General features: G+C 37.8%; 1 protein-coding gene and 1 pseudogene across 1 annotated transcript; both read right to left on the minus strand.

Moving 5' to 3' along the window:
- Positions 1-2,262: 2,262 nt before the first annotated feature.
- On the minus strand, positions 2,263-11,644 carry IL15 (interleukin 15). Its single transcript, XM_049770166.1, has 6 exons — positions 11,557-11,644; positions 10,449-10,546; positions 8,811-8,895; positions 5,869-5,913; positions 4,224-4,361; positions 2,263-2,446 (listed from the first exon to the last, which is right to left on the minus strand). The coding sequence occupies exons 1-6, from the start codon at positions 11,566-11,568 to the stop codon at positions 2,330-2,332; spliced, it is 495 nt and encodes a 164-aa protein (XP_049626123.1). The 5' UTR covers positions 11,569-11,644; the 3' UTR covers positions 2,263-2,329.
- LOC126004817 (uncharacterized) lies at positions 7,055-7,155 on the minus strand (annotated as a pseudogene).
- Positions 11,645-16,755: the final 5,111 nt, after the last annotated feature.

Consider the following 16,755-nt stretch of genomic DNA (forward strand, 5'->3'; position numbering starts at 1 on the left):
CTTGACTTTCAAATGGCCTATCTCAGTTTGACCTTAGGAGTCATTGGATTTAATGGCCATAAACAGTAACATGTCGAAACTTATAACCCCCTCTCACAATACCAGCAGCAAAACAAAATAATCCCATTGATTCTCTGTGCTAAGATAAAGAATGTGAGTATATGAAACTAGACTGGTGGTGGTTTTAAAACTCTCTGGGCTCACAAATTATTTATTGGTTCTGTTTGTATTTTTGTGCCCTTTGCTTTCTAGTCCTTTCTGTTTATTGCCAGAGAGAGGTTAGATATGACATTCTCTCTTTTATCTTTCCTTTATCTGAAATTAAGAACAGATGAGAAAATAATTCAATATGACTTGAGACTGCAAACCTATTTTTTATTAGGCTTGCTGTTACCATTTCTTTTTTTTTTTCTTTTGTGGGGGTGGTCATTCAGGAGGAGTAGCATTTAGGTCAGAGACCCCTCTTGATAATTCTTTATCCTTTCTGATTCTAAAACTAAGAATTTGAATGGTTTTTCTATTACATATATTATATGGTAAGTATTTTTGGCATTTAGGGAAATAGGGGAAATGCCTGTAATAGTTGTGGCAATATACTGCCTGGGTCTGTAGTTCTGTAGCTCTTCAGGTTACTGTTGTGTATGTAAATATTTTAGGGGATTACTATGTTACTCACCCTAAACTGATTGGTGATTGTGCCCTACCCTAGGGTGTGACCTGGCATTCTGCCCCCACCCTAGGGTAGTACCTGATTCTGCTTCCACCATTGGTTGGTATCTGATCCCACCATTGGGTGGTACCTGATTCTGGAGGATAAAAACAAGGGTCTGTGGAAGGCCAGGGCTTTTTGGCTGGAACTGAAGCTGAGTCTTTGGACTTCAGTCTTGTCCACTGAATAAAGCGAATATTTCCATGAGCCTGACTGTCTGCGAGCTGTTTACCCGCCGTTTCACCTCAGAACCGTCGGCTAGACCAGGTGGCAGACACGCGTGCTCCAAGCTGGAAGAGAAAGGCCTCATCCTCCAACCCACCGTCAGTCAACCTCTTCAGGGGCTGACTTGCTACAGGTTACCACAGGTTAAATAAGTGCATAGGTGATAGGTGGGGGCCATTGCAGAAGACTGAGGGGCCAACTTGCAGAACAGAGTGGGGAACAGTAATCAAACAAAGTTGGAAGAGGTCAAAGTTGAAAAGGCTGAGAACTTCTATTATAGAGGATTACATATAACTGTGACTTGGAGAGTAAGACTTTCATAGAAGCCCAGCCTCTACCCTACAGATTCTCAATAAAGATATCCAGAACTGAATTGGGATAGAGGCATTTGCTATTTAATTTTTGAGTACCTTTAAAGGAGAACTTACATATTTTAGATAGCATGTAGCAAGTGTGTGTTTTGTGGAACATAAATATGTGTTTTGATTCAGCCATAATTATATGCAGAGAAATGTTGGTCTCATTTGTATATATATGCACAGTTATTTGCTATCACATAATGTGGCTCTAACAAAATCAGTTCTTTTATTCTATAAGCATAGAAAAATAATGTGAAAATAAGATACATGAGCTTGCAAAAATTGGAAATATTGCTGTGATTGCAACCGTTTCTTTTCTTTTCTTTTGGTTCTTGGGTCAGGGATTACTCCTGGCTCTGTGCTCAGAAATCGCTCCTAGCAGGCTCAGAGGACTATATGGGATGCCAAGATTTGAACCACAGTCCTTCTGCATGCAAGGCAAACACCCTACCTCCATGCTATCTCTCCGGCAGTCTACCAGTAGAGGTTTATTATTGCCACCAATTCTGAAGACTCTAATGTCTGCTACCTGCTACTTGTTATGTCTTTCTTTGATAACAGTGACCTTTGTCTCAATAACTAGTTTCGACAGTAAAGACCAAGAATCACCTTCAATCTCTCTTGTTTTTGGTACTCAGTCTTCCCTCAAACAGCTATTAAATCTCATCGAGGAAGAAAGAAGAGTTGGGGACCAGCAACAGTGCCCAATAGTACTGGTTGCTAAAACATTTGACTACTACCCAGGAACAAAGGTCCTGTTAATTTTTTATAGGAGAGAAAAAAATATCAGGTCAATTCCAAGGGATGAAATATATATCATTTTATTTAAAATTATATGCATAAATATACAATTGTAATAAATTAAAAAAGAAGAGAGAAAAAAGGTCAGTCCATATTCTGTCTAACTTTCATTGCTCAGAGAAAATCCAAGATCCCAATCATCTTGTTGTACCACTTCATATTGTCAGCAGCACTGATGCATGCAATGTTCTGGTGGTGCCATGGAGCAGCGGAAGCAGTCAAATACTAAAGGAGATCAATGGCTATCAGTGAATATGAACTGTTGTACAATCTGGGAAAAACTCTGAACAAATTCTGTAATATTCTTTTCCTCTAACTCTTCACATTGTTTGCATCCATTCTCTATTGCATTCTGTCAAAGAAAACAAGAAGACATTAGATCAAGTTCCTGGGAAGATCACATGATATGAACCTTAAACCATGGAGTGTGGAAAACCAGGGAGACAGAAAAGTGTAAGCAAACTGCTGCTCTATTGGGAGGCATGATAGGAAAAGGCAATGGCACTTCTGATGCTTCCTTCTCTACTAAAGCCTAGTGGGATGTGTGCCAGAGAGATAGTACAGTGGACAAGCCAATTGTCTTGCATGCAACTGAAACAGATTCCATTTCTAGCACCACATGTGGAACCATAAGTTTCACCAGAAGTGATCACTGAACACAGTCAGGATTAAGCCCTAAGCACAGCAGTTGTGACCCAACACTACCCTTTCTCCAAATAAACTGTGACCCAACCACTTCTGGTCATGAACTAAATGTGGGGATAAGAATAATTTTGGTTGCAGTAAAAAGTTTTCTGACACACAACAACCAGAAATGAATTCAAACTAAAAAGCCTTATGAATCTAAAGTGTTTTTACCAATTCACCCACCCATGTTGCATTTCTCAAGCAAAACTGGATCCGGAAGAGAAGTGGACTGCATGGGTACACTCAGGAAGTCTTAGCAACTCTCTAAGCATAAAGGTCCACACGGTCCACAGCTCTCTAGCTTCTTCTTCTTTGCCCCCTACTTAGGTACTCCTTAGGAACCTAAGAAGTACTCCTTAGTACCCCTTCCTTACTTTTCGACTTTCCCACTTTTAAAAACAGTCCTGAACTCTGTCTTCCACTCCACCCATGTCCTCCTTAAATATGGTACATGGTTAAATGTCTTCTGCTGCTTATTCCTCTACTTCTATTTCACACTTGCTATTTTGACCACTACGAACTCACCTAGGGTTGCTCAGGTTCCTATACTTGGATGAATTTCCAGAACCTGTGCTATCCCAGGACTGAGCTATCAGTTCCCCTCTCTACTTTCTTCCTAAAAAAATAAAAATCACACTGCTTTTGAACTTTTGAACCTTGTCTAGTTGAGCTCCCTGCCCCTCCTCCATGCCTTAGGGATGGCCTTGTATTTGTTCTCCTGCTTTCCCAGACAAATGCTCATAGTGCCCAGATGACTTCACTGTATTAAATTACTATAGTTTTTCTATGAGGATCTTTGGCCAGCACAGAGACTTTCAGAAGTAAAGACATGCTCGAGGGTGTATTTCTGGTGTTGACTGAGAAAATCCATGTTTCAAGTCATAGAAGTTAGAGAAAATGATTCCGACTCCCTACATTTTATTTTCTTCAACTTCAGACAGACAGGAGGTGTGTGCTTTGAAAATCTGTTGTGAGAATTCAATCCATGTTCATTTAAGCCTCGCATATCAGTCTTGCTCATAGAAGAGGCAATAAAAGTGGCCGTTATTATTGATGTTAAAGAGGTTTCTTATATCATTAGAGTAACGTTCACCCATTGCTGAAAAAACAGGTCAGTTAGATTTACAATGTCAGTGATCTGACTGCCTGTCCCATACAATAACTTTGGTACCAGAACACACCTCCTGGCAGAAAGCATATGATTGCTGGAAGAATCCATTGATGGGATGTTTAGGACTGTGTGCACATGTGGGTTAAGGTACCCCAGAATACCACTCTTCTGGAACCAAACCCTTCCTTGAGAACCTAATGAGGATCTTTTTGTTAAGACAACCTATTTAATTGTCTCTCCAACAGAGCTCCAAAGATCTAAATTAGATCTTTATAAGAGATCTGCACCTAAGGCACAATGTAAACACTCAGAGGAAAACTGAAAAACTCACCCATCTTGAAGATAAACTGCTGTTTGCTAATATAATGATGTTTTCTACAGTTCGTTGAATGATCTCGTCTTTACACTCATGTAAAATAACATTAGATTCCAGAATAAAACATTTCATTGCTGTTACTTTGCAATCCAACTGCAAAAGAGTTACAAAGAACCAGGATAAGAGTCACTTTTCACAGCGATGGAATTTGAACTCCTTAAAAAGTTAATACAAATATTCACTTGCAATCAGGCCAAGAGTCCCAAGTACCATTGTTTAAAATAAAGGGATATTTTCCCATTACTCATTTTTATATAGGAGAATTCTGGATTTTAAAAAGAGTCCATCTAAATATTTTATAAAGAAATACAATATCCTAAACTCAGAGCAAGAAACTTGTTTTTTTTTTCCTCTATTACTATTTTAAAATTAAAGCTGCCAACCAATCAAGGAAGATGGAGTGACCATTTCAGAGAAAGAACATCCAAGGGGAAAATATAGACCCTGGAGGACACCTTTTCTTTCTGAGAAAACAAGAATCAAATAGTCAAATTGCTTTCCAATTCACAGATATTCTGATGAAGGACTCATGAAAATCTTTTATCTCAAATTTTCAATCCAGGGGCCGGGCGGTGGCGCTGGAGGTAAGGTGCCTACCTTGCCTGCGCTAGCCTAGGACGGACCGCAGATCGATCCCCCGGCATCCCATATGGTCCCCCAAGAAGCCAGGAGCAACTTCTGAGCGCATAGCCAGGAGTAACCCCTGAGCATCACAGGGTGTGGCCCAAAAACCAAAAAAAAAAAAAAAATTTTCAATCCAGGAAACGGAAAGGGGGCTTACAGTTATAAGCGCTGGCAACATCGTTTATCTTTCCACAGGGGGATGATGTTGGCAATTCATTTTTTTGTTGTTGGTTTTTTTTAAGAATCATTAGGAATATGACAAAAAAATAGACATGCCTTTGGAAATGTCTGCATATTAATGAACCAAGCTCAAGACCAGTTTTTGAAATTGGACAGACTATGAATTCTGTTTCTCGTCTCACATAGAAATAACCAGTTCAAATAGTTTTCCAACAATGGATGAGATGGATGAAAAAATGTAGAACACAAATGCATTTAGCAACATGAAAAAATATGATTAAAGTCTGCAGTCTATATATAACACAACAGCACTGTAAAGAAGTGACATATTGGATACTTTCAATTGAATTGGTAATGTGATTTCTTTATTTATTTGGATTCTATATTTGAATTGCATCCTCAAAAAGTATGTTTTGCTTAACATTGATGAAAATACTTTTTAATATGACTTTCATACCAAACCAGCATCTCCCTAGCTCTTTCTCCTAAGTCTGACAACTCAACAATTATTTATAAAATTTCTTAATCAAAAGGTCACACTAATGGTGAAATTGGTGTTTGAACATAGAAAGCCTTCAGTATTAAATGACTGCATTATGAACTACTTAGTTCGTCACAGTGTTGAATAAAATAAGTGAATAAAATCATTATAGAAACTAAAACTTTTAATAATCATATGTTGCTAGAACACACCAAAAGATATAAAAGCTAAAACATATTTCTTTTATGAAAACATTTTTTAGGCTTTTTGATAATCAGAGTTCTGAGCAATTCTAAAAAGAAGAACTATACTTACATGAACATTACTTTCAGTATATAAAGTGGCATCAAAATGTATAAACTGAAAGAGAACAAAATTTGATAATATGAAAAGTGAATTCTTTCTTGACATAGGAGAGCAACCTGTTAAAAATGTTAAATTAATGAAAATGTTAAATTAATGGTTTTCTTCCAAAATGAAATAACTTTTCAGCTATAATTAGATTTAAATGTAATTTAAGAGAATATTCATTGTATTTAAGAGATAATTTAAATTAGATTTAGATATAATTGGTGATGGGAATGTTGCACTGGTGATGGGTGGTGTTCTTTACATGACTGAAACCCAAACACAATCATGTATATAATCAAGGTGTTTAAATAAAAAAAAAAAGAAAAAAATTCTTAACTGCAAAAAAAAAAAAAAACAAAAAAGAAAATTTAGATTTAGATATAATGTAAGAGGAAATATGGAAGTATCCTATGCTCTCCTAATCAGTTTCTCCCAATGTTCAATAGCACAAGCTGGAATTTGACATAGATACTGGGCGAGGTATTTGTGTGTGTGTGTGTGTGTGTGTGTGTATGTGTGTGTGTGTGTGTGTGTGTTTGTGTGCATTCCTATATGAAGTGCTCAGATGTTTATATTCCCATGACAGTCACAGATCCATCACCAAAAAGATCCTCCTGCTACCTTTCTATGATCAAACCCACCTTCCTCCTCACAAATCTTTCCCCTCAACCTTTCCTTCTAAGTCCTAACATACACTTCTGTGTTTTCCATTCCCATCCTGTCATTTCCAGACAGTCATAAAAGCACAGTCATGCAGCATGTGATCTTTTGAGTAAGGATTTTGGCAGGAACATGGAGTAGACTTTCAGTTTTGAGCAGTTGTAGGTTTCAGACATGAGCAGAGAGCATTGACATGTTGCAATAGTCTGATACAATGTGCATGTTATAACTAATGAATCAATTGAACACTTGACAAATGTTTTTTCTAAAAAGGTCATCATGCCCAGGTGCTATTTAGGATTACACCTGGCAGTGCTGGGGTCAAGTACTGAACTCGGAACAGCCTCACATACTCATACACTTATGTGTTTCATCTCTCTGGTCTGAACTATCTCTCTTGTCTTAGTATGGATACATGTTTAACTAAAATGCAGAGCTTCCTTTAGGGCTGACTGTTGGTACTGAACATCCCAAAACTCTTTTTTTAAAGAAAAATATTGAATGCTTCATGAATTTGTATGTCATCCTTGTGCCATACTAATCTTCTCTGTATCGTTCCAATTCCAGTATATGTGCTGCCAAAGCGAGGACCATCCCAAAACTCTTAATAGATAGAATATAGTGACATATATCTAACTTCTCTTTTAAAAATAATTTTACTGCCTTTAAGCCTTTAAGATCTATCTAATCAACCCTCTCTTTCCAGTAACTCTTGATAACTCCTGAGAATGAAACTGGGGTCAACCACACTGTACAAGGCAAATGCCTTAATGCCTATACTATCTCTACAGCTCCAACCACTAATTTTTTACATACATTGTCTTTTCTCCTTTTGGTTGATGAATCTGAGAAGGTAAGACCTTTGTTCCAAAGATCCCTAAGTCCCCTTTGTCATTCTGTTTTCTATGTTTCCAAGTTGATTGTCCTTTCTCCATCACATTTATTCTGCTGAGAAGCTACTCCAGTTGGCTTAATGTTTCCATAGTGATTTTTTTCAGTTCTTTTGGTTCCTTGTGATTCCTTGTATATTTTGCATGTCTTTGCTAAGCAACTATTATTTTTCAGTAGCTTTGGGGAACCTGTAATTGTTTTTTGGCACACTTATTGGTTTTGCTCAGTTAATTTTGGCTGTACCAGCTGTGCTCTACACTTAGGAATCACTTTGGGCAAGATGGAGAAGCCACGTGGTATGACAGGTATTGAACCCAGTTGGTTGTGTGCAAAGCAAATGCACTACACATTCTACTATCTCTCGGGCCCTGTTGTTGGCACAATTATGTTGCCAGATGTAAAATCCTTGTCTAGTAACTCCAACATCTAACCCATCTGACTTTTGAAGTTTTCTAATGACTTTATCTTTCATAGTGTAATATCCTACTTTCATTAGACATGCTTTGTTTTTAGCTTCAGCTTCCCTAAAACATTATGGTATTTTGGCAACTATGCTAAGAAGTCCTGGCCTGCTTTCAATCTTGGCTTTTTAGCAATCTATCACCTTGATGAGGATTCTGACCACATAAGTGCAGAGGACAATGCCACTGTGGGTTTAGCTTTCTGGATCCTTGTGGGGATCTTTAGAAGGTTTGGGCCAATAGCTACCCTGGAGGCTCCTATGATTACCCCCAGGACACAGAGGCACCTCCTGAGCAGTTGTCAGTGGAGGCACTGCATTTCTACCCTTGCAGATTTTGCTAGGCAGTTTGAGACTGGAGCAAGTGTGCTCTATTAAGGAGGCTAGAGAGTCTGTCCATAGTTCAACTCATTCCTCCAAGTATCACCCAAGTACCTGCTTTCTCTGATAGTATAGAGGGTGTCTAGCATGTAAAGACAGAGCTCTTCAATAGAGCCACTTCAAAATGATATTTAAAGGGAATTAGAGCCCCCAAATTGTAGAAAATGTGAAGTCTACACAAAGCTCATGCATTTCTACAGAAATATTATTGCTTCAAAGCTAGGGAGATATTTCAAGGGGATAATTGTTCCTGCATAATGTGGCAAGGTTCATAGTTTAATTTAGAATGTATAACCCCAATCCCCCATCTCCCATGCAGTACTCACCACCAAGTGTCACCCAGAAGGTTTCCCAGTGCATACACTGAAAACCCCTTGGCTGGGCGAAGTGTCATTGATAGAGACTCCCTGGGCCCCCAAAACTATAGTTTAAAAATGATTGACAGAAAAACACAAAAAAGAGGCATTCTTTGAAACAAGTGTACCAGATATTTTCTAGAAAAATGAGTACTCACTTGAATGAGATTTTTAATATTTTCTAAGTCTTGTATCACATCTGGCCAGTATGCCTCTGTCTTAGGAAGTACGGCACTGATACAGCTGAAAGCAGAGACAAGAGTCAAGAATTTGGAATGAGTATAGTAGAATTGGGAAGACTAAAATGAGCAAAAAAGATCAAGACACTTTTCTTCTGACTAGTGAAAATCTCAGTTCTATTCTGGTCTTTGAATCCTAAACAACCTTAGAGAAGAATGCAGATATGAAATATCTAGAACAAGCCTGAGGAGAGACCAGCCTGGATTAGAGAGAAATCTAATTTGGGGGAATAATTTATCAATGAAAATAGTGACTGGTATGTCAATAAATATCCTTAATAAATTATACTTTAAGTATATATTCCATCAGACTTATAAATCTTAAATTCGTTAACTATGCAATATTCAGTTTTACATAATGGTGAATAGTAAGTGTTCTTTACAGTAGTTTAAGCATTGCCCTGGCATATTAGGTACATTATTCCTGTGCTGTGGCAACTTTCTTTCATAAACATTATAAGCATTAGCCCAATCTGGGACTGAAAAGAGACTTACTTACTTTGGTAAAATATAAATGTAATATGTGGGGAAAAGATACAGGTTTTGGCCAAGTTACTAAAGAATGGTTGACTTCAGGAAAGATAATTGCACCAGCGGAGATTTCTAGAAACATAAGCGCCTACACTAGCCTTTCTTTGTTTTTAGTTTTGTTTTTTAGAGACTATGACCAAGTTTCTTTTTTTATAATCACAATGTAAAGATGTGGCTTCACAGAGATTAGATAAAATAAACATAAATCCGTGACCAAGTAATTACAATTTGGTTTCATTTTCACTACTCTTTCTTGTGGGAAAGATTTACCTGCATAAGTCTCACAACCAAAAGTCATTTGTTAATAAATCTGAACTGAAAATCATATTATATAATTACAACTTGTGTGCCTGAGGCAAAGGAGTAAAGTACAATCTGTAGTTAAGGGTGGGTAGGTGGGGAGTTATTAAGCATGGAAAATACAAGTTTCATTAAAGGAAAAGCAAAAGAATTAGCTCGGTAAATAGAACAATGTTTTAGGGGCGAGCAATAAGACATCGGGTAGGGCATTTGCCTTGTATGCAGTCCACCTGGGTTCAGTAAATTACATCAAATATGGTCCCTCAAGCACCACCAGGACTGATCCCTGGACACAGAGCCAGAAGTAACCCCTGAACACTGCTGAGTGTGGTGGCCCCAAAACAAAATAAAAGTGAAATGTTTTAAACTGAACTAGTGTAGGTTTCAAAGGAAATAATCACTGCTATAGAAAGAGAGAGAAATATAAAAAGCAATGTAAAGGAGTACTACTTAATACTTTACTATTGTAAAAATCACTCAAGATATACATAGTGAATTACCTATAAATCATTTAGGTAATTCCCAATTTATTTCAATACTAAGGAGCTCCATTTATTTAGAAGGGCAGAGGCTAATTTGACATTGCCCACCCCTTAGTGTACACTGTCTAGGACCCCTAAAGGCTTAAGCAAGTGACACGCAAAAATGTTTTTAATAGAGAATATATTTAAGAACATCAATGTCAAAGCAATACATAGGGATGTTTATAGCTAAAGATAAAATTACCCCAAAATGAAGACATGAAGGCCAGCCTTGTTTGAATAAGGAATGCTGAGGAGTAAACAGACACAATATGGGAAGCAAGTACCTCTCCAGCCAGATCTCTGAAAAAAGATAACAATCAGTACGTTGTTTTTTTTTTTTATTAAAAATTTTAAAATAATATCATTTATTTTAGGTTTGAAAATAATGTCTCTTATCAAATCATGAGACTTGATGAAACTTGAATGTATCTTACTTATTTCCATCTTTCTCATATACCTCTAGAGCTGTCCCTTATGTACATGATTTTCTAGTAAATTCTGTTTCATATGTTTTTCAGTGACATTAAATTAAATAAAAATCAACAAACTTGCAAATTTTCAATGATCTAATGTCACTACTTCATTTTCTTATATTATCATTAAATGCTCTCATATGCTTCTTTCCTAATTTTTCTTATTGTTTTTGTTTGTTGGCTTTTAGGTCACACCCAGGATGCTTAAAGCCTGCTTAAAAGGCTCTGTGCTCAGATATCACACCTACAGGTGCTCAGGAGACCATATGTGAAAATCCAACTGGGATTGGCCACCTGCAAGGCAAGCACCTTAATTCCTGCACTATATTTCTAACCCCCAATATAAACTATAAAGTGAAGATTAATTGCATTACTCACTAATAGTTTTTCTGTTTCTATTTATATTTTGTATGCTATATTGAAATAAAATATTCTTATGATTTAGAAGAAAACCAATTTAAATGGAACTAAAGATACTCTGTGTGCCATTATGTAATAGGTTTTCTGTACTCATGACTTAAGAAAATCAGTTGTCTTAGAACCTCTAGAATTTTTATATTTTTGCCCATTTCTTTCATGTAGTCTTTCATTTCTTTATAGTTTCAGGGAACAGTTAAAGACTTCACAATTAAATGAGTAGATTTACATTTTATGAAATAATAGGGACAGCATACTTACAGCAACACAAAGAGCATTAATAGTTAAAATAGTATTCCATTTCTTTCTTTATAAGAAAAATCTATATGTAGACAGTAAAGATATCCCATGGTTTTTTTGAAAATCATATAACTTATTATGTGATCTTTTAAGAAAATTTCATCTACTAATTTTACTTACCAAAATTTTCATATCAAAATTTCAATATAAAATTTCATTTCACATTCAGGATAAGTTCTGAAAGAGGAAAAAAATAGCTGGCTAAAGCAACGGGTTTCCAACAGCCATCCATCCAGAAGACAATGCAGCCCAGCATTAAGGATGATCCATTAAAAATACAAGTAGACTAGTGGGGGAAAGAGAGAGAAAGCAGTAAAATATCCATTTAGTAATGACTTGGTTATGTGTGTTCTACAACAATATCATAAAAAGTATAATATGTCTGATCCTGACAACCATCCTAAGAACTTGGGTTAGTAGCATTTGAGAAGAGACCTAAGGCTTCATCAAGTTCATCACAACCTAGATTTGAGACCATAGTTACATGATTCTAGAACCCAATCATTTTTTTTGTATGACAGTCCTGAATTGGTAAATTCTAATGCCATTGAAATGAAAATTAGCAGTAAAATATCTGGTTTAATTTATATTGGAATTATATTATATAATTTATATTGAAAATTCTACAACACTTAAATAGGTATGGTCAATCTTTGAAATAAATCCCATTTATTGAAAGAGCATATGAAAATAACATAAGCCAAAAATTGTATATTTTCTAAATTAAACCTGTGATGAATATAATTAAGCATAATTATGTGCAAATGATTTTAAGACAAGTCCAACGAATAACAATGGTATTTGCTGTTCCATAAGAAAGGACAAATTTGGCTGACCTCCTCCACAAACTCAATTGCTACATCTCTTGACTTAATTGTAGTTAATACTAATGTCAATGCAAATGATCTAATTCTTTTATTTTTAAGATGCTTCTGAAATATTAAATGATTATATAAGCTATATGATATGTAACTCTTCAAAAGAAAAACTAGCCTTCATCTAGGTACTAGGCAAAATATAGATGCTCTTTCTCTTTTGAAGGGCATGTTAGTAAAACAAGGCAGAAATACCATACATAAAAATGTATGTCAAACACCTAACCCTGAAAACATCATGGCTTAGCTTCATCTACCTTAAGTATGCTCTGGCTGGGAAAAATCACCTAACTCAAAGCCTATTTTATAATACACTAATTTCCATCCCAGACAAACAAGGACACTTTCTAAGTCATGATAAGATGCAAAAATACAAATATCAATGGCCAAAGTAATCTGCCACACAGTCTGGGTTATTCACCCCTGTGATCACATGACTGACTGGAAGGAGAACCTAAAGCCAAGGCCACACCTGAGCAAAGGCCCAAAGCAGCTGAGCCTTAGGATCTGAGACAGACTTGGTTGAGTAAAGTCAGAAGTCTGAGGAGGGTCAGGAATACAGAGTTAGAGAGAGGAGAAGCGATCAGATCTTTATAGCTACTGCAAGGCTGTGGAAAGTGAAACACTTGAGGTGACTGCACTGTCTAAAGGATCTTTGTCTGAATTTCTTGGCTTCTTCATTAACAACAGAAGCAGAGTCAACTGGTGACTATAGAAACTCAGGTAAGAGAGGATAATAAACACTGGCAAGAGAGCTAGGCATGGAGACAGAAAAGATCTGGAAGTATGTTTATGACCAGCCCCAAAGGATTTCCCAAAAGTCTAGACATGGGATATATAAGGAAAAAAAAATACTTTGAATCATTCCCTTAAGCAACTGAGATGTGGAGCTACCAAGAAGTAAAAAGAAAAATGCAAAGGAAAGAGCAGTGAAGAATCAACAGAAATGGGTAACATGGAAGGAAGATAGAAAGATGCTCCAGAATTCAATTAGAGAAGGAGAGCCAGGAGGAGACAACAATGGCCATGCCAGACATGGTGACAGAGGCCAGTGGGCTTAGCTGTGTGTGTGTGTGTGTGTGTGTGTGTGTGTGTGTGTGTGTGTGTGTGTGTGTGTGTGTTCCAGACAACTCTCACCAGGACACCTACAGGATAGTGAGGGAGGCAGCTGCTTTACTGAGAGGGAGCAGAGGATTTTCAGGTAGTTGGTGTAACAATGTTCTGAAGAGAAGGGGCAGGAGAAGGCATCATCAGGACATTTGCACACTAAGGGGAACAGAAAGACGGTATTAGAGACAAAGGGAGCTTCTGCTTGAGTACTCATCTGTAGATACATGTAGATAAAGACCTGGGGTAAAGAGTGCCTTGTCCCATCATGGAACACTTGGGGAGAAGACACCCCAAGTCTTTCCAGGCTGAGCACCATTGTTTCAGGACTTCCCCTTCACTTTTCTCAGAGAACCAATGCATAAAGATGGGAGACACCATAAGGATTTTAAAGACTGGGAGAATTCAGTGGTTAGCGCACAGGTTTAATTCCCAGTACCATGTGGTCTAGTGAGCCTTTCCAGGTACAGTCTGGATGCTCCATGAGCATTGCCAGGTGTGGTCCTGGAGTGCCCCAACACTACCAAGGTGGCCCAGGTACAGTGGAGGCCAGAGCTATCTTATGTACTAGGCCTTTGGGCCTAGTTCCCCAATAATTACTATTGAGGCCCTGTTGGGACTTACCTGGGAGCCTTGCCCTCTCCTGTAAACTCCACCCTGGATTTAGGTGTATCTACCTGAGACCCGCCCATTCTCTCCCACTTGCCTGAAAAGCAAAAGAGAAACAACAACCAACATGAAAACTCCCAACTGTCTAGGTATATCAGGAAATAAACAGTAAGTATGGCAAGGAGCCAGGCCTATCAGAGGCCTATGGGCACAGGAGGTCAAAGGTGAACCCCAGGATCAAGAGTCAGTGCATTCATGTGTGTTCCAGCCTCAAGGCAGGGAACTGGATAAATTGGAGGAAATCAGGGTTTTAAGTGCCAAGTAAGTCCTAGTAAGGCGAGACTGGGGATTGGTATGGTGTCAGTCCAGGAACCTAAGTTTTCTCTTTTCATTATAGGGTTTCATGGGGGGAGTGTTATTTAAATACTACCTTGAAGGAGGAATAAATTTTTGAGATAGGAGAAAATGAGGGATAAATGGGCAGAAGAAAGAACAAGAGCAAGAGCAAATGCACACAAGTGCCATGTGTATTCAGAACAAAGCGAGTCTTCTCTCTTTCCTTGAGTGTGAAGTGGTGATAAGTGAATGTGAGCAAAACTGACTTGTTTCACAAAGCAGAAATTGGTAAACACTTGCTCTGAGAAACCAGAGAGCAAAGTAGGAAGGACTTCGCAAAGCTACAGTCTGGGCTGCTTCACACCATGGCATGAAAGTAGATGAAGGCACTAAGGGTGAAGGGTATCCTCCAGTTCCTCCAAAGGCAAGTGGTGGATCTGATCCAAATCTAAAACACTTTATTGAAACTCACTTCCTCCCTCCCAGAGATACTATTATTATCAGCCCCACTTGGAAGAGAGTTTTGAAAGTGCATCAGACATGTCTCCAAGAGTATTGCCATGACTCAACTGACTATAAAACTCAACACTATAAAATATTGAAGGAAGACATTTCAGAAAGCACAATCTGTGTTCAATATTAAGGCAACAACACCAGGATACACTGTCATATGGCTACTACTGGGATTTTCTTTTATTTGAAAGATTATTTGTAGTGTGGAGGATTGAACCAGAGTCAGCCACATGTAAGACAAACACCTTAACTTCTGTATTCTCTCTCCAATCACTATTACTATGATTTTAATTAATTAATTAACTCTAGGATCTGCAATTTATAATTATTTCCTAAGACCAAACAACACAATATAAAGATTTATAAACCTCATAGTTTATTAAAACCAAACACACAATAATAAGTAAGATGAGTTTTTTTTTGGGGGGGGGCTTGGGGGAAAACACCTGGTGACACCCAGGGGTTACTCCTGGCTCTGTGCTCAGAAATCGCTCCTGGCTTGGGGGACCATCTGGGATGTCAGGGATGGAACCATAGTCTGTCCTGAGTCAGCCTTATGCAAGGCAAATGCCTCACCACTGCACTATCACTAGGGCTCCATAAGTAAGATGTTTTGAGAAATTCCAACTTAGTTCATTATTCACAAAGAACTCCAGAACAAGCAGAAAAAAGTGAAAGCTAGTAATAGAAATGATAAAAAGAAAGTTGCAAGATTGAAAAAGTAATAGTTTTCTCATTGATGATATTGCTAAAAGATGCAAAAATTTTCAATTATTTCCTAATACCAGGGTAAAGAAATACTAATTATATTCATGGCATCAAAACAAGTTAATTAATGTCACAAGTCAAAATAACTCTGATTATGAAACTTAAAAGAACAATAAATCTTATCTTCAGTGAACTCTGCTGGAACTCAGATGCCAGCACCCCTATCTGCCTGTCTTCTGTGCTGTGCTGCATTTTCGGCTTGATTTCATCCTGTGTGTGGCTCATTTGTGGATGGTTCGCCTTCCCTGGAGCCTTCCATGGAAGTGAGTTTACATGCCCAGAAATGGGAAGCCGCTGAACTCTGCTGGAACTCAGATGCCAGCACCCCTATCTGCCTGTCTTCTGTGCTATGCTGCATTTTCGGCCTGATTTCATCCAGTGTGTGACTCATCTGCAAATGCCTAGCCTTCCCTGGAGGTGAGTTTACAAGCCCAGAAAAGGAGGAGCCAGAGGAGCGTGGCCGCTTTGCTTTAATTTGTGGCGGTACACATCATTTAGCCAATGAATACAACCACAGCAAGTAGAAAAACCCACAATACAAGTGTGACAATTGGGAAACAATGCAGGCCAGACATAGAGAATGACGATGGCAACTCTGATGATTTGAATATGACCAACCAACTAATCAGTTTCTGAGATAAGGAGGTTAGAGTCACAATATGAAAGATGTTCAAAGAACTCAAAGAAAGTATTGAAGAGAACACTAATAAGAATCGAGAGAATATGAAGATAGAAATCAGAAAACACCAAACTAAAATTTCAGGTCAAATAACAGGTCTGAATAACTTAGTAGATGAATTGAAGAAAAACATGGTTGAGCTTTCCTACGGGTTAACAGCAGCTGAGGATAGACTTAGTACACTGGAAGATGAGATGAATAACAACTCCATACAGCAGAAGAAATTGGAAAACAAAGCAAATGATCAAACAATGGAAAATTACTCAAAGAATGGGAACAAATGAAAATAGAAGTCTATGATAAGCTCAACAGAAACAATTTAAAAATCATTGGAGTCCCAGAGACCCAGGAAAAAAATCTCCAGGAAGAACCAACAGTCAAGAACATCATAAAGAGAAACCACCAGAGCTAAAGAATACATGTGATCAATCC

The sequence above is a fragment of the Suncus etruscus genome, chromosome 3 (assembly GCF_024139225.1).
Source record: "Suncus etruscus isolate mSunEtr1 chromosome 3, mSunEtr1.pri.cur, whole genome shotgun sequence".
NCBI classification, from domain to species: Eukaryota; Metazoa; Chordata; class Mammalia; order Eulipotyphla; family Soricidae; genus Suncus; species Suncus etruscus.